The following is a 25239-nucleotide window of genomic DNA, read 5'->3' on the forward strand; positions in this document are numbered from 1 at the left end:
GCATCTCCCAACAGACCCAATAGCAAAATCCTGGCATAGGACTCAAACCCAGATTCTCCACATGGCCTACCCCTCAGCCACTTTAAATTCAGGGCCATTGTTAAACATGCTGTGGGGCCCAGGGTAGACATTTGGGAGGGGGCCCCAAACCCCATCAGCAATCTATCTTCAGCTTCAGGTGGGCTTGGGGGGGGCCCTTGCAGCATGGAAGCTCATGGCAATTGCCTGTTTGCCCCAACCCTAATACTGGCCCTGCTTAAATTTAGTTCTGCATTCACAAATGAGCCCCTCATTATGCTAAAATCTATCACTAAAGAATGACCATCCCACTGTATGCCTAAAGCCAAAGATAAAGCAAATAAAGGGAGAAAAGACCCCACACAAAAAAATGTATGTAAAATAAAAAAAGTGAGGATGAGCCATAGGCTTCCAGTAAGAATGAAAAAATCCTAAGGTACATAAACCAAGGTTTATTATGAGTCCTCAAACAGAAGAAAAGGCTAGTCAATCTTATTCTACAGTACATAAACACCACATGTAAAAGACTGTGTTTTGTTAAAAAGGAAGCCTACCTCAGGGGTCAAAACATTTTATAAAAGAACAAAATATAAAAAAACATATTAGCAAAATTAGGAGAAAACACAAGTACATTATGTACCTTAGGGTTTTCTCCTTGCTGGAAGTCCATTGCTCGTTCGAGTCAAAAGAAATACATATACTCAGAGGAATAAATAAGGTTCAGAGAACATGTGGGAAACGGGTATTACAAGGGTAGTTTCAGATGAATTAGTTTAATCTACCTTACCTTAAGCAGCTGGTCTCCTTCCCGCAGCCCCTCCTGTTCAGCAGCACTGCCCTCCTGGACACCAGCAATAAATATTCCCACATCATTCCCTCCAGCCAAACGCATGCCAACGCTGTCCCCTTTCCTGAACTTCACCATCTTTGTACTGGGACTAGAGTGCACACAGGCAGACAGATGAAATAGAAAGGTCAAGATAAATGTTAACACTCTAGAGCAGCCTCTCTCCAACTGTGTGCCCCGAAAAGATTCCGGGTGTGCCATAAGATTCCAGAATTTTACTTTCATTTTAAAACTTCCCTTCATAAGTATACACTAGAATAGATGACAAGTATGTCACATAAGCAAGAGTCTTGTCAATGTTACGAGCGTCTCTGTGTGTAAAGGATACAACCGCCCAGACAAGCATGATTCTTTGACGTGATTGGTCCTTGAAAACTAATGGCAAGTAATTTTAGTTTTATTGTTATTTTTTTATTTTTTATGTAGCACTTATCCTAACTTGAGTAACAAAGCAATCAAGGCTTTGTTATTGTTTGGATGTTCTTATTTTTGCAAACTTGGATTTTCAGCTCTGACAGAAAAAAAAAAAAAAGAGAGAATGACTGCAGATGGTGGTTGATGAAATTCAAGTTTCATTCTTGTTTGTTGGGTTGTTTGGGGGCTTGGGGGGAGGGTTTTTTTTTTTTTAGGGTACAAGTGTGTCTTGATTATCTGTTCTTTCCTTTTATATTTTTACATGAGCTCCTTTCTCTCTTTTAAATTTTAGATTATAAACCACTTTGACCTCCTGGAATTGTGGTATAGCAAGTGTTCAAATAAATAAATAAAATAAATTACTACACCCACTATACTTCTGTCACCAAATTGGATAGCTTCCCTAATTTGTATCTAATATAATAAAACGGTAAGCCGCGCATGCACACTTCCTATGCGTGCGCCGGTTTTCCGTGAGCTGTAGCGACCCATAGGAAGTGCGCATGCGCGGCTGACGGTCTGGCCTCATGCGAGGCAAGACAAGTGCGCATGCGGGCCCTTCCCTGCTCTCCACCTGCAGAGCGGTGGCTGCCGGCCGCTAGCACCCCCTGCCCTCTCCGTCGCCTCCCGGCTCCAGCGGCGTAGGCAGCACTATAAACACGCTGCTTCGCGCCCTTCTCTACCGATTTCCTCTGCCACATCTCTGATGACATCATCGGAGACAGACGCAGCAGAGGAAATCGGCAGTAGAAGGCCGTGAAGCAGTGTGTTTAAAGTGCTGCCTACGCGGCTGGAGCCCCGAGGTTTGTCGGCGGTGGGAGGGTCAGGAGCAGGCCGGATCGACAACGGCAGTAAAAAAAAGGGGGAGGGGCCGAACGGAGCAGGGAAGAGAAGGTGAGAGAAGGGAAAGGGGGGGGTGGGGGAAAATGCTGCTACTGCTTCTGCACAGGAAAGAGGGGGGGATAGGAGGGAAATGCTGTTGCTGCTGCATAGGGAAGTGGGATGGAAATGCTGCTGCACAGGGAACTGGGGAAAAATGACAGAAAGAAAGAAAGACACAGGGGCAGGGAGAGGGACAGAAAGACAGACAGAGAAAGGGGGCCAGAGAGAGAGTCAGCGGGAGAGGGAAAGGGGGCTGATTTGGGGGGAGAGGTGTGCTGGGGGGAGACAGAAGGTATATATGGTTTCTTTTATTCTGTTTGACTCAATGCCCACATATTCACACATTTAGAACAGTACTAGAACAGAGATTCTCAACCTAGTCCTTGGAACACACTTAGCCAGTCAGATTTTCAGGATATCCACAACAGATATACACGGGATAAGTTTGTGCTTCATAAGTTTGAATACAACAGAGGTAATGCATGTGAATCTGTCTCATGCATATTCACTGTGGATATCCTGAAAACCCAACTGGCTTGAGAACCCCTATATCAGAAATAAGAGGGGGTTGTTTTTTGTTTAGTATACAGAATAAAATGTTAGAACACTCCCACCTGCCAGAAAGAGGCAGTAGCTCAAACAAGCATCTCAATCCCAGGCCTGGGAAGTAAGAGAGAGAAGGTATTCCAGTTTTAACCTGATACACAGCCCTTTATCATCATTAATGCAACAAGTTTTCCCTAGGGTGATGAGATTAAATCACTGACCTATCACAATTTTTGCACCTGGAAACCCGCATGCAGTCTCCATGGAGTACTTTCCATTCTGCATTCACAACAATATTACCTCCCCTTTCCTGAAGATACCTCTGTATATGTACCCCAACATACTGCTAGCCTTCTCAGGTGCTTTATGCAGGTGATCCCAAACTGTAGCTCACAGGTCATATCCAGCCACTAGGATATTGCGCTCTTGAATTTTGTCTAATCCACGGTGCTGTTTTTATCAGGAAGTAGGGGTCAAAGGGGCGAGTACAGATGACACAGGAGAGCAGAGCACACTGGGTAAGGCGCTTGTGTAGGAGCCAATGGCATATGGAAAGGGGGAAATTGTGTGACAGAGCTGCCACTGATATGAGAAGAAGGGAGGTGTAGACTACAGCCACTGTCAGCAGATAAAAAAGGGCAATGTGAATCAGAGCCACCATCAGCAGATAGGAAAGAGAGAGAAGGACCCAGAGCTGCAGCGGAAAGGGAACATGTACTGAATCTAGGAGATGTTGCAGCTTAGTAGAGAATGGAGATACATCAGTAAAGGGATTCCCCCTCAGCACTGTAGCTGCTGGAAGGAGTGAGGAAGGTACTGGCAGGTAAAGAAAGGCAGAGAGGAGTTGAAGAGCAGAGGGGGTAGAGATGGTGATGCTGGTTTTCAGAGGGGGAAGTGTTAGGATGGGTAGAGGGGAAGACAAATGCAGTGCTGGGCTGAGGGGAAGGGAGGAGGGGGGTGAAAAGATGAGGATACAGGGAAGGTGGAGAAGAGATAGAGTGTTTCTGGACAAAGAGCAACCTACAGATTCATCTATGAACCTTTAATGTAGTTAATCTTATGGGGGCAATGTATACTTTTTTTTTAGTTCAAATGTGTTTGTGGACGAAAGGGAAACAGAGAACGCAATACCAACAACAATGAAGAAAAGCTACAGTAACACTATGAGGAATATGTTGTATCAGCAACTATAACACAGGATCAAGAAAACATTAATACCAGCATGAGAGAGAGAGAGAGAGAATCAAGGATTATCAAAGAGAGTATTCAAAGAGGGATGAGTCAGGGAAAAAAAGAGAGAAAGGGGGAATAATCAAGAATTATCACAGAGTATTCAAGGAGGAGTGAGAGGAAAAAAAAAGAGAGAGAGAGAGAGATGGGCACCATCAAGAATTACCAAAGAGAGTTGTTAATATTTGAGTTTCTACCAGGTACGTGTGACCTGAATTGACCACTGTTGGAAACAGGATACTGGGCTACATAGACATTAATCTGAGCCAGTATGGCTATTCTTATGTAAAACACTAGACTTTTTGGGGAAAGTGGGGAATTACAATCGCATCTACACAGTACACAGCAAAATAGTAAATTAAGCCCTAATCCATACTGTACCAACATCCATGCCTGTGCTACATCAGGCATTCCTTATGTTCAAACCACCAAGTGATATTCCTGACCTACCTCAACTGTTGTTATTAATACAGTTTTAAAATTGGCGTTTAGAATCCAAAAGTAGAGTGAAATAACTCAGCATAGGGAAAAACCCTTTTTTTAAACTTTCATAGAATCAATCATTGCACCATCTTGTTAGAATAAATGATTTTTAAATAACTTCATAGATCCATAAGTAATTTTTAAATCTCCATAATGTGAAAATAAAGTCCAAAGTACAGGGTGCTCAGCAGAGCATTCATGTCATAGAACACGAGGAAGTTTCTTTTCCCTTTTGAATTAGGTACCCAACTGACAAGTCTGTGAGTGTTTGGTCAAAAGTTTTCTTTGTTAAAAATTCTCTTTGTAAAATGTTACTATGTATCTTTCTTGTTGTTTCTTATTAAAGAAGGATTTATTTTTTAAGGTCACACACAGCATTAGCGGGTTCTCTGAGGAAGCCAGGACGGCGAAACGCGTCAGAACCCCGCTGGGTCACCGCTGCAGAGACATTGAAACTAAATCTGTTTACTTATATTAGCTTTTCACAAAACTTTGGACTTTGGACTTTATTTTCACATTATGGAGATTTAAAAATTACTTATGAATCTATGAAGTTATTTAAAAATCATTTATTCTAACAAGATGGTGCAATGATTGATTCTATGAAAGTTTAAAAAAAGGGTTTTTCCCTATGCTGAGTTATTTTACTCTACTTTTGGATTCTAAACGCCAATTTTAAAACTGTATTAATAACTATTATTGTTCCTTGTTTGCTGTTTGTACTACATTTCCTTTGGAACAATATTCAATTTATTCAATTACCCAGTTGTATTATATTGGCTACCTCAACTGTTAACATCATTAAAACACGAGAGAGAACATGTCCCACATCCTCTACTCCAGTGATTCCCAACCCTGTCCTGGAGGACCACCAGGCCAATTGGGTTTTCAGGCTAGCCCTAATGAATATGCATGAGAGAGATTTGCATATGATGGAAGTGACAGGCATGCAAATTTGCTTCATGCATATTCATTAGGGCTAACCTGAAAACCCGATTGGCCTGGTGTTCCTCCAGGACAGGGTTGGGAACCACTGCTCTACTCAACCTACAAGCACAACAAATTAGAAAAAACTTGAAGCCCAAACCTGAATACTCTTCTCACACATACCCATATATCTCTTCATCTTCTGGACTAGGCTGAAGAAATACTTTTGGAACTGATTTCGGTGGCTGGTAACCTGCACACGAGAAAATAAAACAGGCTTTTTACTAGGATGAAAAGGGAAGGCAATGCACAGAAAATTTAGAAACATGATTATAGCTAACAAAATTGAAAAATCTTTACATAAACAAAACTGCTAACATGGGTGTCAAAGAAGACCATGCAAAACACAAACAGGGCCCTTCATTTTCAGTCTGAATCAATGTTTACTGAAAAGTTTTACATAATTCAGTTTTGTTTCTTCATCTAATTCGCATTTAATTTTACAGCAGTCAGTGAAGTTTTGATTTGCTGGCCTATGCTACCACTACAAGATATCAGGTCTTTATCTCTTGTATTACTACCAGATTTTGAACCACACCAGTACAATAGGCTTTAAAATAAAGACATATTTTAAAAAGAAAAAACAAGGGGACTAATGCCAAAAGCTCCTGTGAGCTTTTGGCATGCATACAGAAAGGTTGCATAATGCAGAAGGGGGATGAGCATGGGAGTTTACACCCGTGGGTACAGCGCAAGTTCACTGCATTAAAATGAATGATAATCAGGCTATTAAGAATTTCTCTACAGTGCACAGAAGAAAAACAGCAGCTTCTAACGCATCACAACATGAAAAATGTATTTTGCCAGGTCCAGGACAGCACAGAAGGGTTGGATCAAGAGGATTTAGTAAGATAGATTGGAGAAAACCACTCATGTGCATGCATCCAAACAAAAACTACAGTGGTGCCTCGCATAAAGAACGCCTCGCACAGCGAACTTCATTTCATGATTCATACAACGAACTTCGTTTCACACAACGAAGTCGCCCGAGCTTCCACGATCGCTGCCGATGTATTGCATCCTTCCGCGCAGGCACTGCAGGCAGTCGTTAGTCACTGCGCTTAACGCGTTTCACATAACGAACTTTTCGCATAACAAACTTGCTCCTGGAACGAATTAAGTTTGTTGTGTGAGGCACCACTGTATATAAGAACATAAGAATAGCCTTACTGAGTCAGACCAATGGACCATCAAGCCCAGTAGCCTGCTTCTCACGGTGGCCAATCCAGGTCACTAGTACCTGGCCAAAACCCAAGGAGTAGCAAGAAGGACGTCCCACGTGTCTTTCTCAATAAAAGACTATGGACTTTTCCTCCAGGAAATTGTCCAAACCTTTCTTAAAACCAGCTACGCTATCTGCTGTTACCACAACCTCTGGCAAATGCGTTCCAGAGCTTAACTATTCTCCGAGTGAAAAAATATTTTCTCTTACTGATTTTAAAAGTACTTCCCTGTAACTTCATCGAGTGCCCCTTAGTCTTTGTAATTTTTGACGTTCAGCAGAGTTTTGGTTCTACCCTGTTCATAAGTGCACTGAAATGATGATTATTGAACAAATATTTCCCATCAAATATTTTTTATTAAAAGTTTACAGACTGTTTCAAGGAATTCATTTGTACAATGGAGGAACATTGCAAGTCAGAGAGTGTAAATGCAACTTCCCTGACTTAATGCCCTCAAAATTCCGTTCTGCTAGGTTCACTTAAATATAGCTAATACATGACGATATTTTACTGCCTGCATACAATTGGTCAAGAATACTTGATACCATATAAGGCGCTTGCATGCATATTGGGGGAGTGTCTGTCCCCCTCACACAAGAATTCCTAAAAGTTACATTTTAATACTAGCTTATCTAATAAAGAAAGATACAGAAGACACCAAGAAAAGGTATCACAATATACTTACAGAGGAAAAATTATCCATACACACAGCTTTAAATCATTTCTCTTTAAAAGTCAAACTGCTGCTCCCATGTTACTAAGAACATAAGAATTGCCGCTGCTGGGTCAGACCAGTGGTCCATCGTGCCCAGCAGTCCGCTCATGCGGCGGCCCTCCAGTCAAAGACCAGCAACCTGAGACTAGCCCTACCTGTGTGCGTTCCGGTTCAGCAGGAACCTTATCTAACTTTGTCTTGAATCCCTGGAGGGGACAGACTCCGGAACAGCGTTCCAGTTTTCTACCACTCTCTGGGTGAAGAACTTCTTCCTTATGTTCGTACGGAATCTATCCCCTTTCAATTTTAGAGAGTTCCCTCTCGTTCTCCCTACCTTGGAGAGGGTGAATAACCTGTCTTTATCTACTGAGTCTATTCCCCTCAGTACCTTGAATGTTTCGATCATGTCCCCTCTCAATCTCCTCTTTTCGAGGGAGAAGAGGCCGAGTTTCTCTAATATTTCGCTGTACGGCACCTTCTCCAGCCCCTTAACCATTTTAGTCGCTCTTCTCTGGACCCTTTCAAGTAGTACCGTGTCTTTCTTCATGTACGGCGACCAGTCCTGGACGCAGTACTCCAAGTGAGGGTGTACCATTGCCCGGCACAGCGGCATGATAACCTTCTCCGACCTATTCGTGATCCCCTTCTTTATCATTCCTAGCATTCTGTTTGCCCTTTTTGCCGCCGCCGCACATTGCGTGGACGGCTTCATCAACTTGTCGATCAGAACTCCCAAGTCTCTTTCCTAGGAGATTTCTCCAAGTACCGCCCCGGACATCCTGTATTTACGCATTAGATTTTTGTTACTGAAATGCATCACTTTACACTTATCCACGATGAACCTCATCTGCCATGTCGATGCCCATTCCTCGAGCCCGATTATGTCATGTTGCAGATCTTCCCCCTGTATCTTCACTACTCTGAATAACTTCGAATCGTCTGCAAATTTAATCACCTCAGTCGTCGTACCTACGTCCAGATCATTTATAAAGATGTTGAAGAGCATGGGTCCAAGCACCAAGCCCTGCGGCACCCCACTAGTGACGTTCTTCCAGTCTGAGTATTGTCCATACTCTCTTTGAATACTCCCTTAAGAGCATGCACTGAAAATCCTGTGGCTCAGTGAAAAAGAAGGGGAGTGGCCAATCCACTCCAACAAAACCTACATTTTCCTTTATGAATCCTCCAGTACAATTTTTAGAGGTTATTATATTTCATTCTGAACCCTTGAATATGAAAGTTCCTACATTAATAGTTTACTAAAATGTAATTCATCATATATGCTTTTTGTATATCCAATTAGCATTTCTAACTTTACCCTGCAAAAAAGGAGAGGGAACCCCCTCCCCTGGAATGTAATCTCTGTAGTAAGAAGAAAAGTCCATCTTTGTAGCAACCAGGTCAAAAGCCAAACCTTATCTGCCACACAGGTCTCTGGAGACCAGACTAGGCACACATTGAAACAATGGAACTTCATAAAACTAAGCTACAGCTCCTTGTGACCCTGGGCAAGTCACTTAATCTTCCAGAGCCCCAGGTACGTTAAATAGATTGTGAGCCCACCGGGACAGATAGGGAAAATGCTTGAGTACCTGATTGTAAAACCGCTTAGATAACCTTGATAGGCGGTATATAAAATCCTAATAAACTTGAAACTTGTGTATCTTCTCTGGTCTTCAACAGAGCTTATATATTAATTCTAGTGACCTGAGAGAAGGCCTACTCCTGTTTCCAGTGACCTCAGTACAAAACACATATTTAGATCAATATATTATCCCATATTTGTCTTATCTGGTTTGTGTTCTGGCTTATCCAATTGTAATTTTATATAGCCATTTATAAACCCTTCTCCTCTGCCCTTGGATTAGGTCCTTATCTTATAAAATCAAACCCTAACTAGTAAATCCAGAGCAATGGGAGGAAAATATAATGGCTATTTTATTTTTCATGCTTGCCCATTCCACCACATATCTGTCCATTTTTAATAAGCTGCCACACCCAGGTTCAAAAGGGCCACATCAGTGTGAAAACTTGATCTATTTCTACTCAAGTTTCAAGTTTCAAGTTTATTATTTGTTCAGGATTTTGTAGACTTCAATCATATCTCCCCTCAGCCATCTCTTTTCCAAGCTGAAGACCCTAACCTTTTTAGTCTTTCCTCATACAAGAGGAGTTCCATCCCCTTTATCATCTTGGTCGCTCTTCTTTCAACCTTTTCTGGTGCACTTGTTCTGCACATAAATATCAGCCTCACAAAACTTTTATGCACAAGAAACTGTTTTTTTTAAATTTAATCAATTTTTATTGAACATTTCTCCACATATCAAAAGTAGAACACAACCCTCCAAGTAGGCAAGAGTACAAAATAAACAGAATCCTCAAATATACAACAAAACCAATCAGCCCTCTTCAAACACTTAATACCCCTCCCCCCAAAAAAAATAAGTCAGAATAAGTCAGCAAAGACAAAATAGAAAGAAAATCTGTACAAAAACCGCTCTCAAATACAGCTGCACAAGAAACTTTTATGAGGTTTGATACTTATGTGCTGAACAGCATGTGCAGATATATGCTGGCATTTTTTTTCGGCCAAGCGCACAGCGCGTCACCCTCCCCACAGAACCTTTATTCACATCTTACAGGCTTCCCCCAATAAGAGTGCAAACTCTGCACAAATGGAATTAGCACCTCATTAGCTTACTACATCATGCAATTGACCAAGGGGGGGGTTTGGTACAGATTCATACAACAAATTAGACCCATCAATGATAATAAATTTCCAGTGGAGTGGGGGGGGGGGCAACAAATAGAAACTGGATATGGGCGGGAGAGAAATAAACAAAGAACCCTGTATACAATCTATAATCCACAAGCAGAACAGTTAACAAAAGCACAGTGATGGCATGACAAAATTAGAACTGCACTTCAGTAATCTCTACAAAATGGGAAAACACACTTTCCAAGTCACGCCAAGTCCCCTTTTTCCAAGTCACGTTGTCAAACACAGTAATTTCAACCAAGTTGCACGGCTGTGCTAGAATATATTTCATTTACCTAACAAGCTATCAATATGAGGGTGGAGGTGGAGGAGTGGAGGGCAAGAGCATGTATGCTGCTGAGCGGTTTGTGCATTATACAGAAACGGAACATGCTAGTCTTAGCAATCTGTCTTCATGTGCAAGAGCAGACACAATGAGATTCTCAGAAAACAACCTGCTGAATCATCCGCGTGCTTCTGATCCTGGCTCGTTTCTGTAACCTCAGCGACCGCAACTGGAGCAACAGCGTCCTCTACAGCTATTAATTTGATAGGAGTGGGCATGGCTCCCATTCTGCTCAGTCTATTTGATGGATCATCCTTTGCGCTAAAATTAGAGTGAAACAAACAAACAAAAAAAGGGTACGTTAAGTTTCCTAATGCTATCACACAACATAGAACAAGAAGAGCAGATAAAAAGTGAAAGCTCCTTCTTTAGTCTACCCCCCCCCAAACAAAGAAAAAGAGAAAAAGTAGAGTCTACCCAATCTCAGGTTTTACCCCTCGCGTATTCATATGTAAAGATTCATTGTATTTACCCTAGGCTTTTTTTTTTTTTTTTAATTGTTGCATATACTACCAAGCTTTCTTGAAAGAAATATTTGTTAGGGGGGGTGGTTGTTTCCCAGGTTACTGAAAATGATGGCATGTACTGTATTGAATATTCTGTTTACTGCTGTATTATGTGTATTATCATTAAAAATTGTTTAAACATAAAGAAATCTTTGCTTATGTTACTCAAAAGACTCAAGGGCTGTACACTCTGGTTAAAGCACCGTGAAAGAGGCAGAGTCCGCAAGCACAGTTACAGTTATCGCTCTAGCCCCTTCCTCCCACTCAGTGCAAGGAGTGCTGCAGTAGGAACTTCTGATGGAGGTGACTTTCTCCTCTGTCAGCAGGAAGTAATCCAGGTGTTTCAACAGCATTGTCTAGTGATATGAAGGAGATCCATGACCAGTACCCAGATTTGGCATTTGCTTCCTAGACTGGCTAGTCAAAGCTACAGATGCTGTAGAGGCAGCAGTATCCTTTAAAGATTGAATATTCTTCTGAAATTCTGGGATTTGTCTTGGATTCCACTCTTTCTATGACAAATCAAATTAATAATATATCTAAAAAATGTTTTTTCAGCCTATGGATGCTAAAGAGAGTTTGTTGTTTCTTTCACCAACATCATTTTACATTATTGGTTCAGGCTATAATATTGGCCTATCTAGATTATGCCAATTCTCTTTTCATTGGCTTAAGTAAAGGTAACTTGAAGAAATTACAACTCATTCAGAATATGGTGGCCAAAATAATTTTGGGGAAAAGTAAATACGATCATGTTACTCCTTTGCTGAGGGCTCTGCATTAGCTTCCAATTTACTGGAGGGTTCAGTTTAAATGTGCAAATGTTATTTTTAAGAGTTTATATGGGATTGTCTCATAAGAACATAAGAAGTGCCTCTGCTGGGTCAGACCAGAGGTCATGCCCAGCAGTCCGCTCACGTGGCAGCCCAACATATCCAGGACCTGTGTAGTAGTCCTCTATCTATACCCCTCTATCCCCTTTTCCTCCAGAAAATTGTCCAATCCCTTCTTGAACCCTAATACCATACTCTGTCCTATCAAGCCCTCTGGAAGTGCATTCCAGGTGTCCACCACTCGTTGGGTGAAGAAAAACTTCCCAGCAATGGTTATGAATCTGTCCCCTTTCAACTTTTCCGAATGGCCTTTCGTTCTTGTAGTTTTCAAAAGTTTGAAGAATCTGTCCCTCTCCACTTTCTCTATGCCCTTCATGATCTTGTAAGTCTCTATAATATCCCCTCTAGTTCTCCTCTTCTCCAGGGAAAAGAGCCCCAGTTTTTCCAATCTCAGTGTATGAAAGGTTTTCCATTGTTTCCTCTTTTAACGCCTATCGTTTTGAATCTACAAGATATAAATATAAATTTAAACTACTACTTCCCTCTATCAAAGGGATTCAAACTTTAGGTAGGTTTTCACACTCTTTGGTTTTAACAATGGTGAATATCTGGAATGACCTTCCTTCTGATATTAGAACTCTTGCCTCACTGACTCATTTTAGAAAAATCTTGAAAACATATCTGTTTACGAAAATCTTGTAGATAATTGATAGAACCCTCAGTTGATAATTGAATGTTGCTATGTACTGATTCTTCCATTTTTATTGTTCATTATAATAATAATAATTTATTTTTGTATACCGCCATACCCAGGGAGTTCTAGGCGGTTCACAGCAGTTAATCAAAAATACATACAGTAAAGTCATTGAAGTTAACAGTTAGAAGGGGAACAAAATAAAAAAGTGGCGGGAAGGGATGCAGGTCATGAGGGGATGGGAGAGCAGGTATAAGATAGTAGTGATGAGGGAAAGTAGAAAAAGATAGTAGTGGTACAATGCATTAGGAGTTCAGTCTGTGGAATAAGTGCGTTTTGAGCTGCTTTCTGAAGTCAAGATAGGAGGGGGCATCAAGTACAATTTGGGCGAGCCATGGATTCAGTTTAGCCGCCTGAAAGAAAGTTTTATCAAGGAACCTTTTGAAATGACAATTTTAATGAGGGAAAGGCAAACAGGTGTATTCTGCGGGAGCTCTTATTAATACTATGGGCTCCTTTTACTAAGGTGCGTTAGGGCCTTAACGCGTGGAATTGCGTGCACTAAATTGCCATGCACACTAGACCTTAATGCCAGCATTGAGCTGGCATTATTTTAGAAGCGTACTGTGCGGTGTAGCGTGCGGTAATTTCGTGCATGTGCTAAAAACATTAGCACATCTTAGTAAAAGGAGCCCTATGTTTTGTTAACCGGGTCGAGTACCTTTGGGGAATGATCTGGTATATAAGATCAAGGATTAGATTAGATTGAGTAAGTAAGTAATTAGTTCGTTTGATATACTGCATTTCTTAACAATTTTTTCAGATCAAGGCGGTTAACAAATTTAAAATAATAGGCACATTAAAACTCACCTCTGTCCCAATTGAGCTCACAATCTAAACTATAGTAAGTGCCTGGGAAGAAAACAATACTTCTGTAAAAGATAAATTAGGAAAAAGAGAGAAAGAATAAAGAACCCTCAGAGAAAGTATAGGATATAATTATACGGAAACCAATAAAAAAATTCATAAGAATATAATAACAAAATAAACACATAAATTACAATCAATCAAAATAGAAAATGAAAAGAAAAAGGTAAAAGGAAAAAATAAATCATCAAACAAAAACAATCCTGTAGAGCAGAAAGGAGGACTCTGGAGAGGCCCATCATCAACCTAGCCATGGACTTCAAGAGCCTCAAACAATCAGGCTTTCAGGTTATCCCTGAATATACAAGAGAGATTTGAAAACCAACTGAAGTAGAATGTATACAAATCTATCTCCTCCATATTCATCAGACATTCCAAAAACTCAATCCATTTGTGGGCCCTCCAGGACCATCAGTGAATATCACTACATTATAGGGTGGGAGTTTATCACTTAATGGTATGTGCTGGTTGCACTTTTGGTATCCAAGCACCCAGTTCTACAGTTTGTAGCCTTTGGCTAATGATCATTTTTGCAATGAATGAGTTAGGTGGAAGGTGCTACAAAGTTAAGGAAACCGCAAATTGAAGGCTTCTGATATCCCCAAAGCCCAATGTTAAGCTAGTTCTAACTAAGCTGGAAGCCCAAATCGAGCAGAAGGAAACCGAGGGTAATTAAAAGTAAGCTGCAAGTAGCAGGTGTCAGGTGCACAGAGAAAAAAGTTAGAGCCCTAAGCAGAAAGCAGAAGAGAGGGAAATAAGAGAAGATGTAGAGGAGAAAGAAAGAGAAGAAAAACCAGAAGATAGTGTCAAGAGCTGGAAGTTTGAATAATAATACAATACATCAAGAAAAGGATGGATGGAGACAGTGCCAGAAAAATAAAACTTGCCACCAATGTACTTTTCTTAGAGGTATATTAATGCCTTAAAGACAATTCCTGCCACATCTTGTGCACCAAGAACACTATGCCCCCTGTTCTTCTCTTTCCACTTGCATCTGTTTTAAAGCAAGCTATAAAGAGATTATGTCCTTACCTTGATAATATATTTTCCAGTAGATAAGTGTGTCACTCTGGACAAGCGGGTTATCTCCCAATGGCCACAAGACATATACAGTGGTGCCTCACACAACGAACTTAATTCGTTCCAGGAGCAAGTTTGTTATGCGAAAAGTTCGTTATGTGAAACGCGTTTTCCCATAACAATACATGTTAAAAAAAATAATTCGTTCTGCAGCATAAAACATGCTAAGATGACATAAAAAAAGATAAATTTGTCAAAATGGTGAAAATGGTGGTCTTGCTGAGGCCAAACTCTTTGACGAGGTCACACTGTTTTACCCCACATTCACTCCTTCTAATTATTTCCCGTTTCATTTCAACAGAAATCACCTTCCTGCTTTTTTTAGAAGCCATGATATATAAAAAATATTGAGTTTATCTTAAAAGGACGACTGTATACAGTGAGAGAGGGCAGAGTCTCAGCGGCAAAAACTGGGACTTAACTTTTCTTTTTTTTTTTTTTTCTAGCATCGGGGAAGCGGCGAGAGTAGCTCCGCCCCCCCCCAACGCATCAGCAGTAGGCGCCGGGCCCCTCCATAAAAGGAGGCGAGCCGACGGTCCGCCACTGCACAGGGAGCCAGGCGAAAGGCTGTGAGAGAGGGCAGTTAAGCGCAGTGAGTAACGCAGCTCGGGCGACTTCGTTGTGTGAAACGAAGTTCGTTGTGTGCAGCGTTCGCTGTGCAAGGCACCACTGTACAGAAGGAATACACTCTGGCTTTTTTCTGTGATCCTCCTATTTCGCCAGAAGCTCTACTGCCACCTGCAGTTAGTGCCCAAACATGCAATAGCTCCACTGAAATATGTGAAGTAAGGACAAAAATAGGAAACTTTCCTCCAGAACCATATCTTGTATGTATATTAGAAAGGTTCCCAGCAGAACCATCCAAGGATATCTGAGCATGTGATTTTTAGGTAAACATACTACCACAGCATACAATAAGCAAACTGTCTGCAAATGTTATGGCAGCAAATGTGGGAAGAGTACACTGGATACATGCACACAAGGTTTTGCAGTAAGCGCAGCTTCTTGTGTGAACATCCAAGCTAAAAACAAACATGTCAGCACAATCAGCACTTGTTTTTCTGTGCCTAAATCTAAGCCTTGTACACGTATTTCCATTTGGAATTTCTCAGAGATTCATATTTAGGTATAAAACAACATGTACCGATATACGCTTTCACTTTTCAATTTTGTTCGAACAAGCATGCATTTGTTACTTACATCTGTCTTAAATGGGCTTCCTTCTGCTTGCATAACAAGACAAACCTGCTCTTTAATGTGAACGACAGACAAGAAATCCTCTCTGCAAAACCTTCTACACTATCCCAGACCCTCACTGAAAAACGTCTTGCATTGTGCATGCAATAAGTGTGTGTGTTTGGGGGGGGAGGGGGGAGAGAGACTTGTATACTGCCTTTATGTGGTTTTACAACCATACTCAGAGCGGTTTACATAAAGCAAGCAGCGTACTCTTTGCAAACCATGAACACTCAAATTAGCTAATCAGAATACATTTTATTGCAACTTATGGCTGTGTCTTCCACATGTGTTAACACCTGCACACAAATCCTCTCTGCATTCCTCACCACACATAACCCACGTTCAACCATTGGTAACCCTGTGGTTAGACCAGCAGTTGCCTTCTGCATTGGCCTCAGTGTCCATTCTCTTCAACAAGCAAATTGAGGCCCTGGGAACCAGAACTAGAGTCTGGTTTATTCACCGAAGTCTTGAGTAGACATAACCTGGTATATTAAAGTAGCCAAGACCTCCTTACTAAAAATACAGACCACAGAAGGATCCTCTCCCAGATAAACTTCATCCTCCTCAGAGAGGATGTCTACCTCTAGTCCAAACTGCTGCTCTGCCGAATTTAAAATAAGAGGCTTCAGAAAGTCTATCATCCAGATCTACCCTTTTTAACCTATGTCACTTAACAGCCGCATTAGGAGAAGCAGCAGCACAAAAATCACCACCCCCTCTAATCTAACCTAATATAATCTAAGGCTTGGTTTTATATACCGAGTCATCATTCTACGAAAGCTCAACTCGGTTTACAATAGTTAATTTAACAGAACAAAAATCATAAGGAATAATGACAAAATTTCATGAAAATTAATTTTCAAAATGTTTTGCAAATAAAGTGGTTTTTAAAGATTTATGAAAAAATTGAAGTGAACAGCGGTCATCCACCTATAACCCTGCCAAAGGGAGGTGCTGTTTCACTACCACCTTTTCAAATAGTGAGGGACAGGCAAGCTCTGCTCTTAACAATTGAAAACACAATATTGAAGCCCCCCCCCCTAGTAGTTATACAGCTGGAGGACTTCTGTTCAGTTTAGAGACATCAGGTAAAGCAAAAGAGTAGAAGGTAAATGTTCACCCGTACAAAAGGATATGTACAAAAGAATATAATTTGGCAAGAAATTATGAGAAAACCCACATCCTAAAACCTATCCCACAAAAGAGGGATCTGTTGTTGCCAGTTGAGAGGGAGACAACTAAGGCGACTCATCTCAGGCAGCAACAGCCACAAGAGGCATTTCCAGCCAAAATTGGTTCAGCCATTCATGCATGGGCAGAGGAACCAGTGTCCTGCTCATCAACAGTCCTTTGGTACCAAGAGAAAAGGGAAAACTACAGCTCTTTCTTCACAAAAGGTGGCATTTTCCCACTGCCGCAGCGGCCAACCTTTGCACCCCACAAACAGAATGTTTCTTTGTATCCTGCAGTGCTGACATAATAAGAACACACCAGTGACCCTGCATGGAGACTAGTGTGACAGACGCACATAAGAGAGGCAGTCGAAGAAAAAGGATTGAAAGTATCCACAGCAAGATACTCTGCTGCTAGGCCACATTGGCACATGACATCATTCAACGCATAATAAAAAGCAAATGTTGTTCTCAGAACAAATTTCCCATTTTTGTCGTCATCCCTTCGTATTTCCCTACATGAACTGCATATATTTAGTCACCATTTTTGTCCAGTGTGTCTGTCGTAATTAGATTGTAAGCTCTATTGAGCAGGGACCGTCTCTTGCATGTTTAATGTACAGTGCTGCGTATGTCTGATAGTATTATAGAACTAGTAAACAGTAGTAGTAATGTCTATAATACTGAGAGAAATAAACCCTCCATCTCTCCCCCTCCCATCGCGAGACTCTAAACAGTACTGCAGGGAATCACCAGCAGGAGAAAGCCACGAAGTAGCCTGCTTTGAGTGCTGCGGTGCTGTTTAGAGTCTCGAGATGGGAGGGAGAGATAGGAGGGGAGGGGGGAGGGGAGAGTAGCAGTCTGCCCCGAGTGCTCGGCCTGGCGTCATGAACTTCTTCGGCTAGCAAGATACTGCTTTGGCCATAAGACACTGCTTTAACAGTTTATTGATATTTGTTATACTAAAGTGTTTTTATATGTTAGCTATGGATTTATGCAAGTAAAAAGTGAAAAAAGAACTGAAGAACAAGAGTTTTTATTAAAGTATATAAGAATTTTATAAACAAAATTTCTCAAATTCTGCAGCCATGGAAGTTGCAATCACTTTGGCCCTAACATGGGTTAAAGCATATCACCTTAATTTTTCTTTGAGCTTTTCATTTGAGGAATGAGATTCAAGATCAGAATGATGCAGTCTTTTCTCTTCTCGTGGTGAACTTGATCGGTTTGACCCTATGTCGGAGATATCTGGATTTAAAAAAAAAGTAATTAACATTTTACGCTGCACAACTCTGTACACTTAAGCAAGCACATGGATTACCGTATTTTCACGTAGATAACGCGAACCCGTGTAAAACGCGCACACGGGTATAGCGCGCGGGAAACACAAATTTATGTAAAAAAAAATTTAATATAGCGCGCACAGGCGTATACCGCGCATGCTAAAACCTCCTCCCGCTTACTCCGAACCGGCATCCTCCCCCCCCCCCCCGCTCGCTTACCTGCATTTTACAACTTTTTTTTTTCAATCCGATCCGGCATCCCCCCTGCAAACCAGCATCCTCCCCCCCGCTCGCGTCACCCCCCCCCCCCCCCGCGATCCTACATCCCCCCAGCACCAAACATCTTTTACCCGATTGGGCACCGGCACCAGCACCAATGCACAGGACGTGCCAGTGCCAGTGCCCGAAGATCCTCCCTCGTTGGTTTGGGCTGGGCTGGGCGGTGCAGGAGAGATCCTCCTTCTTCCTGCGCCGGGCTGGACTAGGCTTTGAGCATTTGCTCTCTCCGAGAGCGAGACCAGAAGGCTTTGAGCATGCGCAAATGCTCAAAGCCTAGTCCAGCCCGGCGCAGGAAGAAGGAGGATCTCTCCTGCACCGCCCAGCCCAGCCCAGCCCAAACCAACGAGGGAAGATCTTCGGGCACTGGCACTGGCACGTCCTGTGCATTGGTGCTGGTGCCGGTGCCCAATCGGGTATGAAATGTTTGGTGCTGGGGGGATGTAGGATCGCGGGGGAGGGGGGGTGACGCGAACGGGGGGGGGGAGGATGCCGGTTCGCAGGGGGGATGCCGATCTGATTGAAAAAAAAAGTTGTAAAACGCGCTCACTGGTATAACGCACAAGGTTATGCACGGTTTGTAAAATCGTGTATAACGCACGCGTTATATGCGTGAAAATACGGTAGTATTAACAGAGACAGCAGTTTTAAAATTGCTTAATTTCTTCATCTTGCATGTTACAAAAGCAAATCTATTTATTTAAAATAGAATTTCCCCGCACATAGGTACAGAACAAGTGCAGGTTTGGCTCATCAGGTAGGTAGCTCCTCTTTATCTACACAATACACGGTCCCCCCCCCCACACACACACACACCTCCCCTATATTCTATATATGGCACTCAAAAATTGTGTGCACAAATTTGGGCATACACCCAATTTGCGCGATGAGCCAAATAGCATCAATAATCAGTAAAATTATGGAACTTTCTCCCTGGCATTCTGAGGACCTGTTCTGACTGTTTACAGTTTAGAAAAATGTTAAAGACCCAACTGTATATGGAGGCTTTTCTCTGAAAGCACAGTTACTTACCGTAACAGGTGTTATCCAGGGACAGCAGGCAGATATTCTTAACGTATGGGTGATGTCACTGACGGAGCCCCGGTACGGACTTTTTAACTAGAAAGTTCTAGTTGGCCGCACCGCGCATGCGCGAGTGCCTTCCCGCCCGACGGAGGAGTGCGTGGTCCCCAGTTAAGATAAGCCAGCTAAGAAGCCAACCCGGGGAGGAGGGTGGGACGTAAGAATATCTGCCTGCTGTCCCTGGATAACACCTGTTACGGTAAGTAACTGTGCTTTATCCCAGGACAAGCAGGCAGCATATTCTTAACGTATGGGTGACCTCCAAGCTAACAGAGAGGGAGGGGGGATGGTTGGCCATTAGGAAAATAAATTGTGTAACACAGATTGGCCGAAGTGTCCATCCCGTCTGGAGAAGGCATCCAGACAGTAGTGAGTAGTGAACGTGTGAACTGAGGACCAAGTGGCAGCCTTGCAGATTTCCTCGATGGGCGTGGAACGGAGGAAAGCCACAGAAGCAGCCATAGCTCTGACCCTGTGGGCCGTGACAGCACCTTCCAGTGAGAGACCGGCCAGAGCATAACAGAACGCAATGCAGGCAGCAAGCCAGTTGGAAAGCGTCCGTTTAGAGACAGGACGACCTAGGCGGTTAGGGTCGAAGGACAAAAAGAGCTGAGGGAATGAGCGGTGGGCCCTGGTACGGTCAAGGTAGTATGCAAGGGCACGCTTACAGTCCAGCGTGTGCAACGCCTGTTCCCCAGGATGAGAATGGGGCTTAGGGAAAAAGACAGGCAACACAATGGACTGGTTGAGGTGAAATGCCGAGACCACCTTGGGAAGGAATTTAGGATGGGTACGCAGAACCACCTTGTCATGGTGAAAAACAGTGAAAGGTGGGTCGGCAACCAGTGCATGCAGCTCACTAACCCTCTTGGCAGAGGTGATGGCAATGAGGAAAAGCACCTTCCAGGTAAGAAATTTGAGCGAAGTCGTGGCAAGAGGCTCAAAAGGAGGTTTCATGAGGGCAGATAAAACCACATTCAGGTCCCAGACGACTGGAGGGGACTTCAGAGGTGCTTTGACATTGAAGAGGCCTCTCATGAACCGGGAAACCAGTGGATGAGCCGTGAGAGGTTTTCCGAGGATAGACTCATGAAACGCACTGTGATGGCACTGAGGTGGACTCTGATTGAGGTAGACTTGAGGCCAGCGTCTGACAGAGAGAGCAAATAGTCCAGAACAGGTTCCACCGCCAAAGAGGTGGGATTGTGGTGATGTAGGAGACACCAAGAGGAGAACCTGGTCCACTTCTAATGGTAACATTGGAGGGTGGCCGGTTTCCTGGAGGCATCCAAAATATGACGGACAGGCTGAGACAGATTGTGTGGAGAGGTCAGTCCAAGAGAAACCAAGCTGTCAGGTGGAGCGAGGACAGATTGGGATGCAGTAGAGACTGATGCTGCTGTGTAAGTAGTGTAGGAAACACAGGAAGAGGAATGGGCTCCCTGGAGCTGAGCTGGAGCAGGAGGGAGAACCAGTGTTGGCGAGGCCACCGAGGGGCGATGAGAATCATGGTGGCTTTGTCCCTGCGGAGTTTGAATAACGTCCGCAACATCAGAGGCAGTGGAGGAAAGGCATAGAGGAACCGATCCGTCCAGTTGAGTAGGAAGGCATCCGCGGCCAGACGATGAGGAGAGAAGAGTCTGGAGCAGAACAGGGGCAGCTGATGGTTGTGAGGAGCTGCAAAGAGGTCCACCTGAGGAGTGCCCCACTGAGCGAAGATGGAGTGGAGTGTGGGAGGATCCAGAGTCCACTCGTGAGGTTGAAGGATGCGGCTGAGATTGTCGGCCAGGGAGTTCTGTTCGCCCTGGATATAGACAGCCTTGAGGAAGAGATTGCGGGCCATGGCCCAGGTCCAGATGCGGATGGCCTCCTGACAGAGGAGGGGAGATCCGGTGCCGCCTTGCTTGTTTATGTAGTACATGGCAACTTGGTTGTCCGTGCACAGGAGAAGAACCTGAGGGTAGAGAAGGTGCTGGAAGGCCTTGAGAGCATAGAACATGGCCCTGAGTTCCAGGAAATTGATGTGATGTTGACGCTCCTGATGGGACCAGAGTCCCTGGGTGCGAAGATCTCCCAGGTGAGCACCCCATGCATAGGGGGAGGCATCTGTGGTAATGATCATAGAGTGAGGGGGTAGATAAAAGAGTAGACCCCTGGAAAGATTGGAGGAGTTCAACCACCATTGAAGAGATTGCTGAAGAGACGATGTCACAGAGATGGGATGAGAAAGAGGATCCGTGGGCTGTGACCATTGGTTGGCTAGAGTCCATTGAGGTGTCCTGAGGTGGAGTCGCGCCAGAGGAAGCACATGGACCGTCGAGGCCATGTGGCCCAGGAGGACCATCATCTGCCGAGCTGGGATGGAATGATGAAGGAGCACCTGACGACAGAGGTGGAGCAGGGTCCGTTGTCGGTCGGAGGGGAGAAACGCCCTCATCAGAGTGGTGTCGAGAACTGCATCAATGAACTGAAGTCACTGTGTGGGAAGTAGGTGCGACTTGGGGTAGTTGATCTCGAACCCCAGGAGATGGAGGAAAGAGATGGTGTGTTGAGTGGCTTGTAGCACAAGCGGAGACGTAGGTGCTTTCACCAACCAATCGTCCAAGTAGGGGAACACCTGGAGGTTGTGAGACCTGAGGAAGGCCGCCACCACAATAAGGCACTTGGTGAACACTCTGGGTGATGATGCGAGGCCAAAGGGTAGCACTTTGTACTGATAGTGATGGTGCTGTATCTGAAACCGTAGGTAGCGACGTGAAGTCGGATTGATTGGGATGCGAGTGTAGGCCTCTTTGAGGTCTAGGGAACATAGCCAGTCGTGTTGAGAGAGAAGAGGGTAAAGCGTGGCAAGGGAGAGCATTCTGAATTTTTCCTTGACCAGACACTTGTTGAGGTCCCGGAGATCGAGGATGGGACGGAGGTCTCCTGTCTTCTTGGGAACCAGGAAGTAGCGGGAGTAGAATCCCTGACCCCTTTGGTCTGAGGGTACCTCTTCAATGTCATTGAGAAGAAGGAGGGATTGGACCTCCCTCAGGAAGAGGAGGGATTGGGAGGAGTGAGAAGCAGACTCTATGGGAGGATTGTCTGGTGGAAGAGTCTGGAAGTTGAGAGAGTAGCCGTGGCGAATGATGTTAAGGACCCATTGGTCGGATTTGACGACCTCTCAACGGCTGAGGAAGAGTTGGAGGCGTCCGCCGATAGGCTGAGGAAGAGGCAATGATGGTGGGAGACTGGCTATGCCCTGGAGAAAGGAGTCAAAAGGGTTGAGATGGTTTTGACGGAGGGAGAAGCTTGGCAGGCTGATGAGACTGGGAACGAGCCTGAGGTTGATGCTGGTGACGAGGACGGCGAAGCTGCTGCTGAGGCGGGTTGAGAGGTCTGGCCGAGAACCTGCGTTGGTAGGAGGACTGCTGTCTGTAGGGGCGAGCAGGCGGAGTCTTCTTTTTGGGTTTGATCAGAGTGTCCCACCTAGTCTCGTGCGCTGAGAGTTTCTGGGTGGTTGAGTCCAGGGATTCCCCGAAGAGTTCGTCACCAAGACAAGGTGCGTTAGCCAGGCGGTCTTGGTGGTTAATGTCGAGGTCAGAAACTCTCAGCCAGGCCAGACGCCGCATGGCAACAGCCATGGCAGATGCTCTAGAGGTCAGCTCAAATGAGTCATAAATGGAGCGTACCATGAATTTCCGAAGTTGGAGCAGACTGGAAATTTGCTGTTGGAAAAGAGGGACCTTACGTTCAGGAATGTATTTTTGTAAGGAGGAGAGTTGTTGCACCAGATGCTTCATATAGAAGGAGAAGTGAAAGGTGTAATTATTTGCCCTGTTGGCCAGCATGGCATTCTGGAAAAGGCGCTTGCCAAATTTATCCATAGTTTTGCCCTCTCTGCCAGGAGGGGTGGAGGCATAGACACTGGAGCCCTGAGTTTTCTTTAAGGTGGACTCCACCAGGAGAGATTCATGGGGCAATTGAGGCTTGTCAAACCCCGGGATTGGAATGACCCGGTACAAGCTATCCAGTTTGCGAGGGGCCCCGGGGACAGTGAAGGGGTTCTCCCAGTTTTTATAAAAAGTTTCCCGTAGGATGTCGTGGACGGGTAACTTAAGAAATTCCTTGGGAGGTTGCGCAAAGTCTAGGGCATCGAGGAAAGCCTGGGACTTTTTAGAGTCGGACTCTAAAGGAATGGAAAGAGCAGCCGACATCTCCCTGAGGAACTTGGTAAAAGAGGACTGTTCAGGTTTTGAACCGGTGTTAATCGTTGAGGGTTCCTCGTCCGTCGAGGAAGCGTCTTCCTCGGTACCGTGCGGGGATTCTTCCCATAAGTCAGGGTCCCTGATGTCGGGGTGTGCACGGCGGGTCATTGGTGTGGAGGGCTCGGCATGGCGGGTCTTGGAGAGAGACTTGCCGGAGCGTACCGAGGCGGTACCAGGAGAGGAAGACCGGTGCCGTTCCTGGTACCGGGAAGGGTCGGCATCAGAACGGGCCTGTACCGCAGGTTGGGAACGGTGTGGTTCAGCTGAGAGTACTGGCATGGATGTGTTAAGCGGTACCGAGGGGGTCGACACCGATGGAATCGTGCGAGGCTCGGACCGGTCCTGCACCGGAAGGTGTGAGGCCAGCAGTGCCGGCAACAGTTGTTGGAGTTGTTGCTGCAGCTGCTCCTGTAATTGGGTCTGGAGTATGGCCGCGATGCGGTCGTCCAGGGGAGGCACCAGTACCGCTTTTTTCTTTTTCGGTACCATAGGTGCTGCTCTACGCTCCGGCGATGAGGAGGCCGATGACGAGGCACTCACCGATATCGGAGCGGAGCGTTTGCGGGGTCGGTGCGGTGCCGGAAGGACCGGCGTCGCAACCGTGTTAGGAGGGCGCTCAAGGGAAGTGGAAGACTTCTTAGCCGGCTTACCTGGGGCCAGCGACCCCAAAGAAGGATCTGGCGTCGTCGAAGTAGTCGGTGCCGACTTTTGAGATGCTGTCGACGTCGCGGCAGGTTCCATGGCAGATCCGGTGCCGAAGAGAATATTTTGCAGGATCTGCCTATTTTTCAATGTGCGCTTTTTAAGAGTCGCACAGCGGGTGCAGGTGTCAGCCCGATGCTCCGGACCCAAGCACTGCAGGCACCAATTGTGCGGGTCGGTGAGAGAGATCGGGCGTGCACACCGCTGGCACTTCTTAAAGCCCGGTTGAGGGGGCATGAAGGGAAACACGGCCTCCGCAAAATCGAAGCCGGAGGCCTGTATGGTGGCAACAGCCGGGCCTAAAAAATAAGAAAACTGGACGAGTTTTTTTTTTGGTTTTTTTGAGAAATAAAAGCAAAGGAATCCGAAAGGAAAAAAATCAAAGAACAAGAAAAAATACGCGAGCGGGAAGGCAGAAAATAGTTTTTCAACGGCCGTTGAAAACACATGCGTCTTCTTCACTCCGCGGAAACGAAGAAACTGGGGACCACGCACTCCTCCGTCGGGCGGGAAGGCACTCGCGCATGTGCGGTGCGGCCAACTAGAACTTTCTAGTTAAAAAGTCCGTACCGGGGCTCCGTCAGTGACGTCACCCATACGTTAAGAATATGCTGCCTGCTTGTCCTGGGATAAATTTTGTTAGTAGATATATTTAATAAGAAACTTGAACTGTGATCATTGTACTATACTTAGTGAAGATTGATAACATATAATTTCCTCCAGTTTTCGATGTTATCTTTAGTGG

At 44.5% G+C, this 25239-nt stretch overlaps 1 protein-coding gene across 5 annotated transcripts in view; it reads right to left on the reverse strand.

Moving 5' to 3' along the window:
- TJP2 (tight junction protein 2) overlaps positions 1–25239 on the reverse strand; it is a 161247-nt gene that overhangs the window by 64913 nt on the left and 71095 nt on the right. For all 5 annotated transcript variants that reach the window (XM_033924801.1, XM_033924824.1, XM_033924794.1 and 2 more), the window contains 4 exons: positions 18040–18151; positions 10559–10710; positions 5531–5600; positions 806–956 (listed from right to left, as the gene is read on the reverse strand). In XM_033924801.1, the coding sequence (XP_033780692.1) occupies positions 806–956; positions 5531–5600; positions 10559–10710; positions 18040–18151 (485 nt within the window). The remainder of the gene's footprint in view (positions 1–805; positions 957–5530; positions 5601–10558; positions 10711–18039; positions 18152–25239) is intronic.

The sequence above is a fragment of the Geotrypetes seraphini genome, chromosome 1 (assembly GCF_902459505.1).
Source record: "Geotrypetes seraphini chromosome 1, aGeoSer1.1, whole genome shotgun sequence".
NCBI lineage: Eukaryota > Metazoa > Chordata > Amphibia > Gymnophiona > Dermophiidae > Geotrypetes > Geotrypetes seraphini.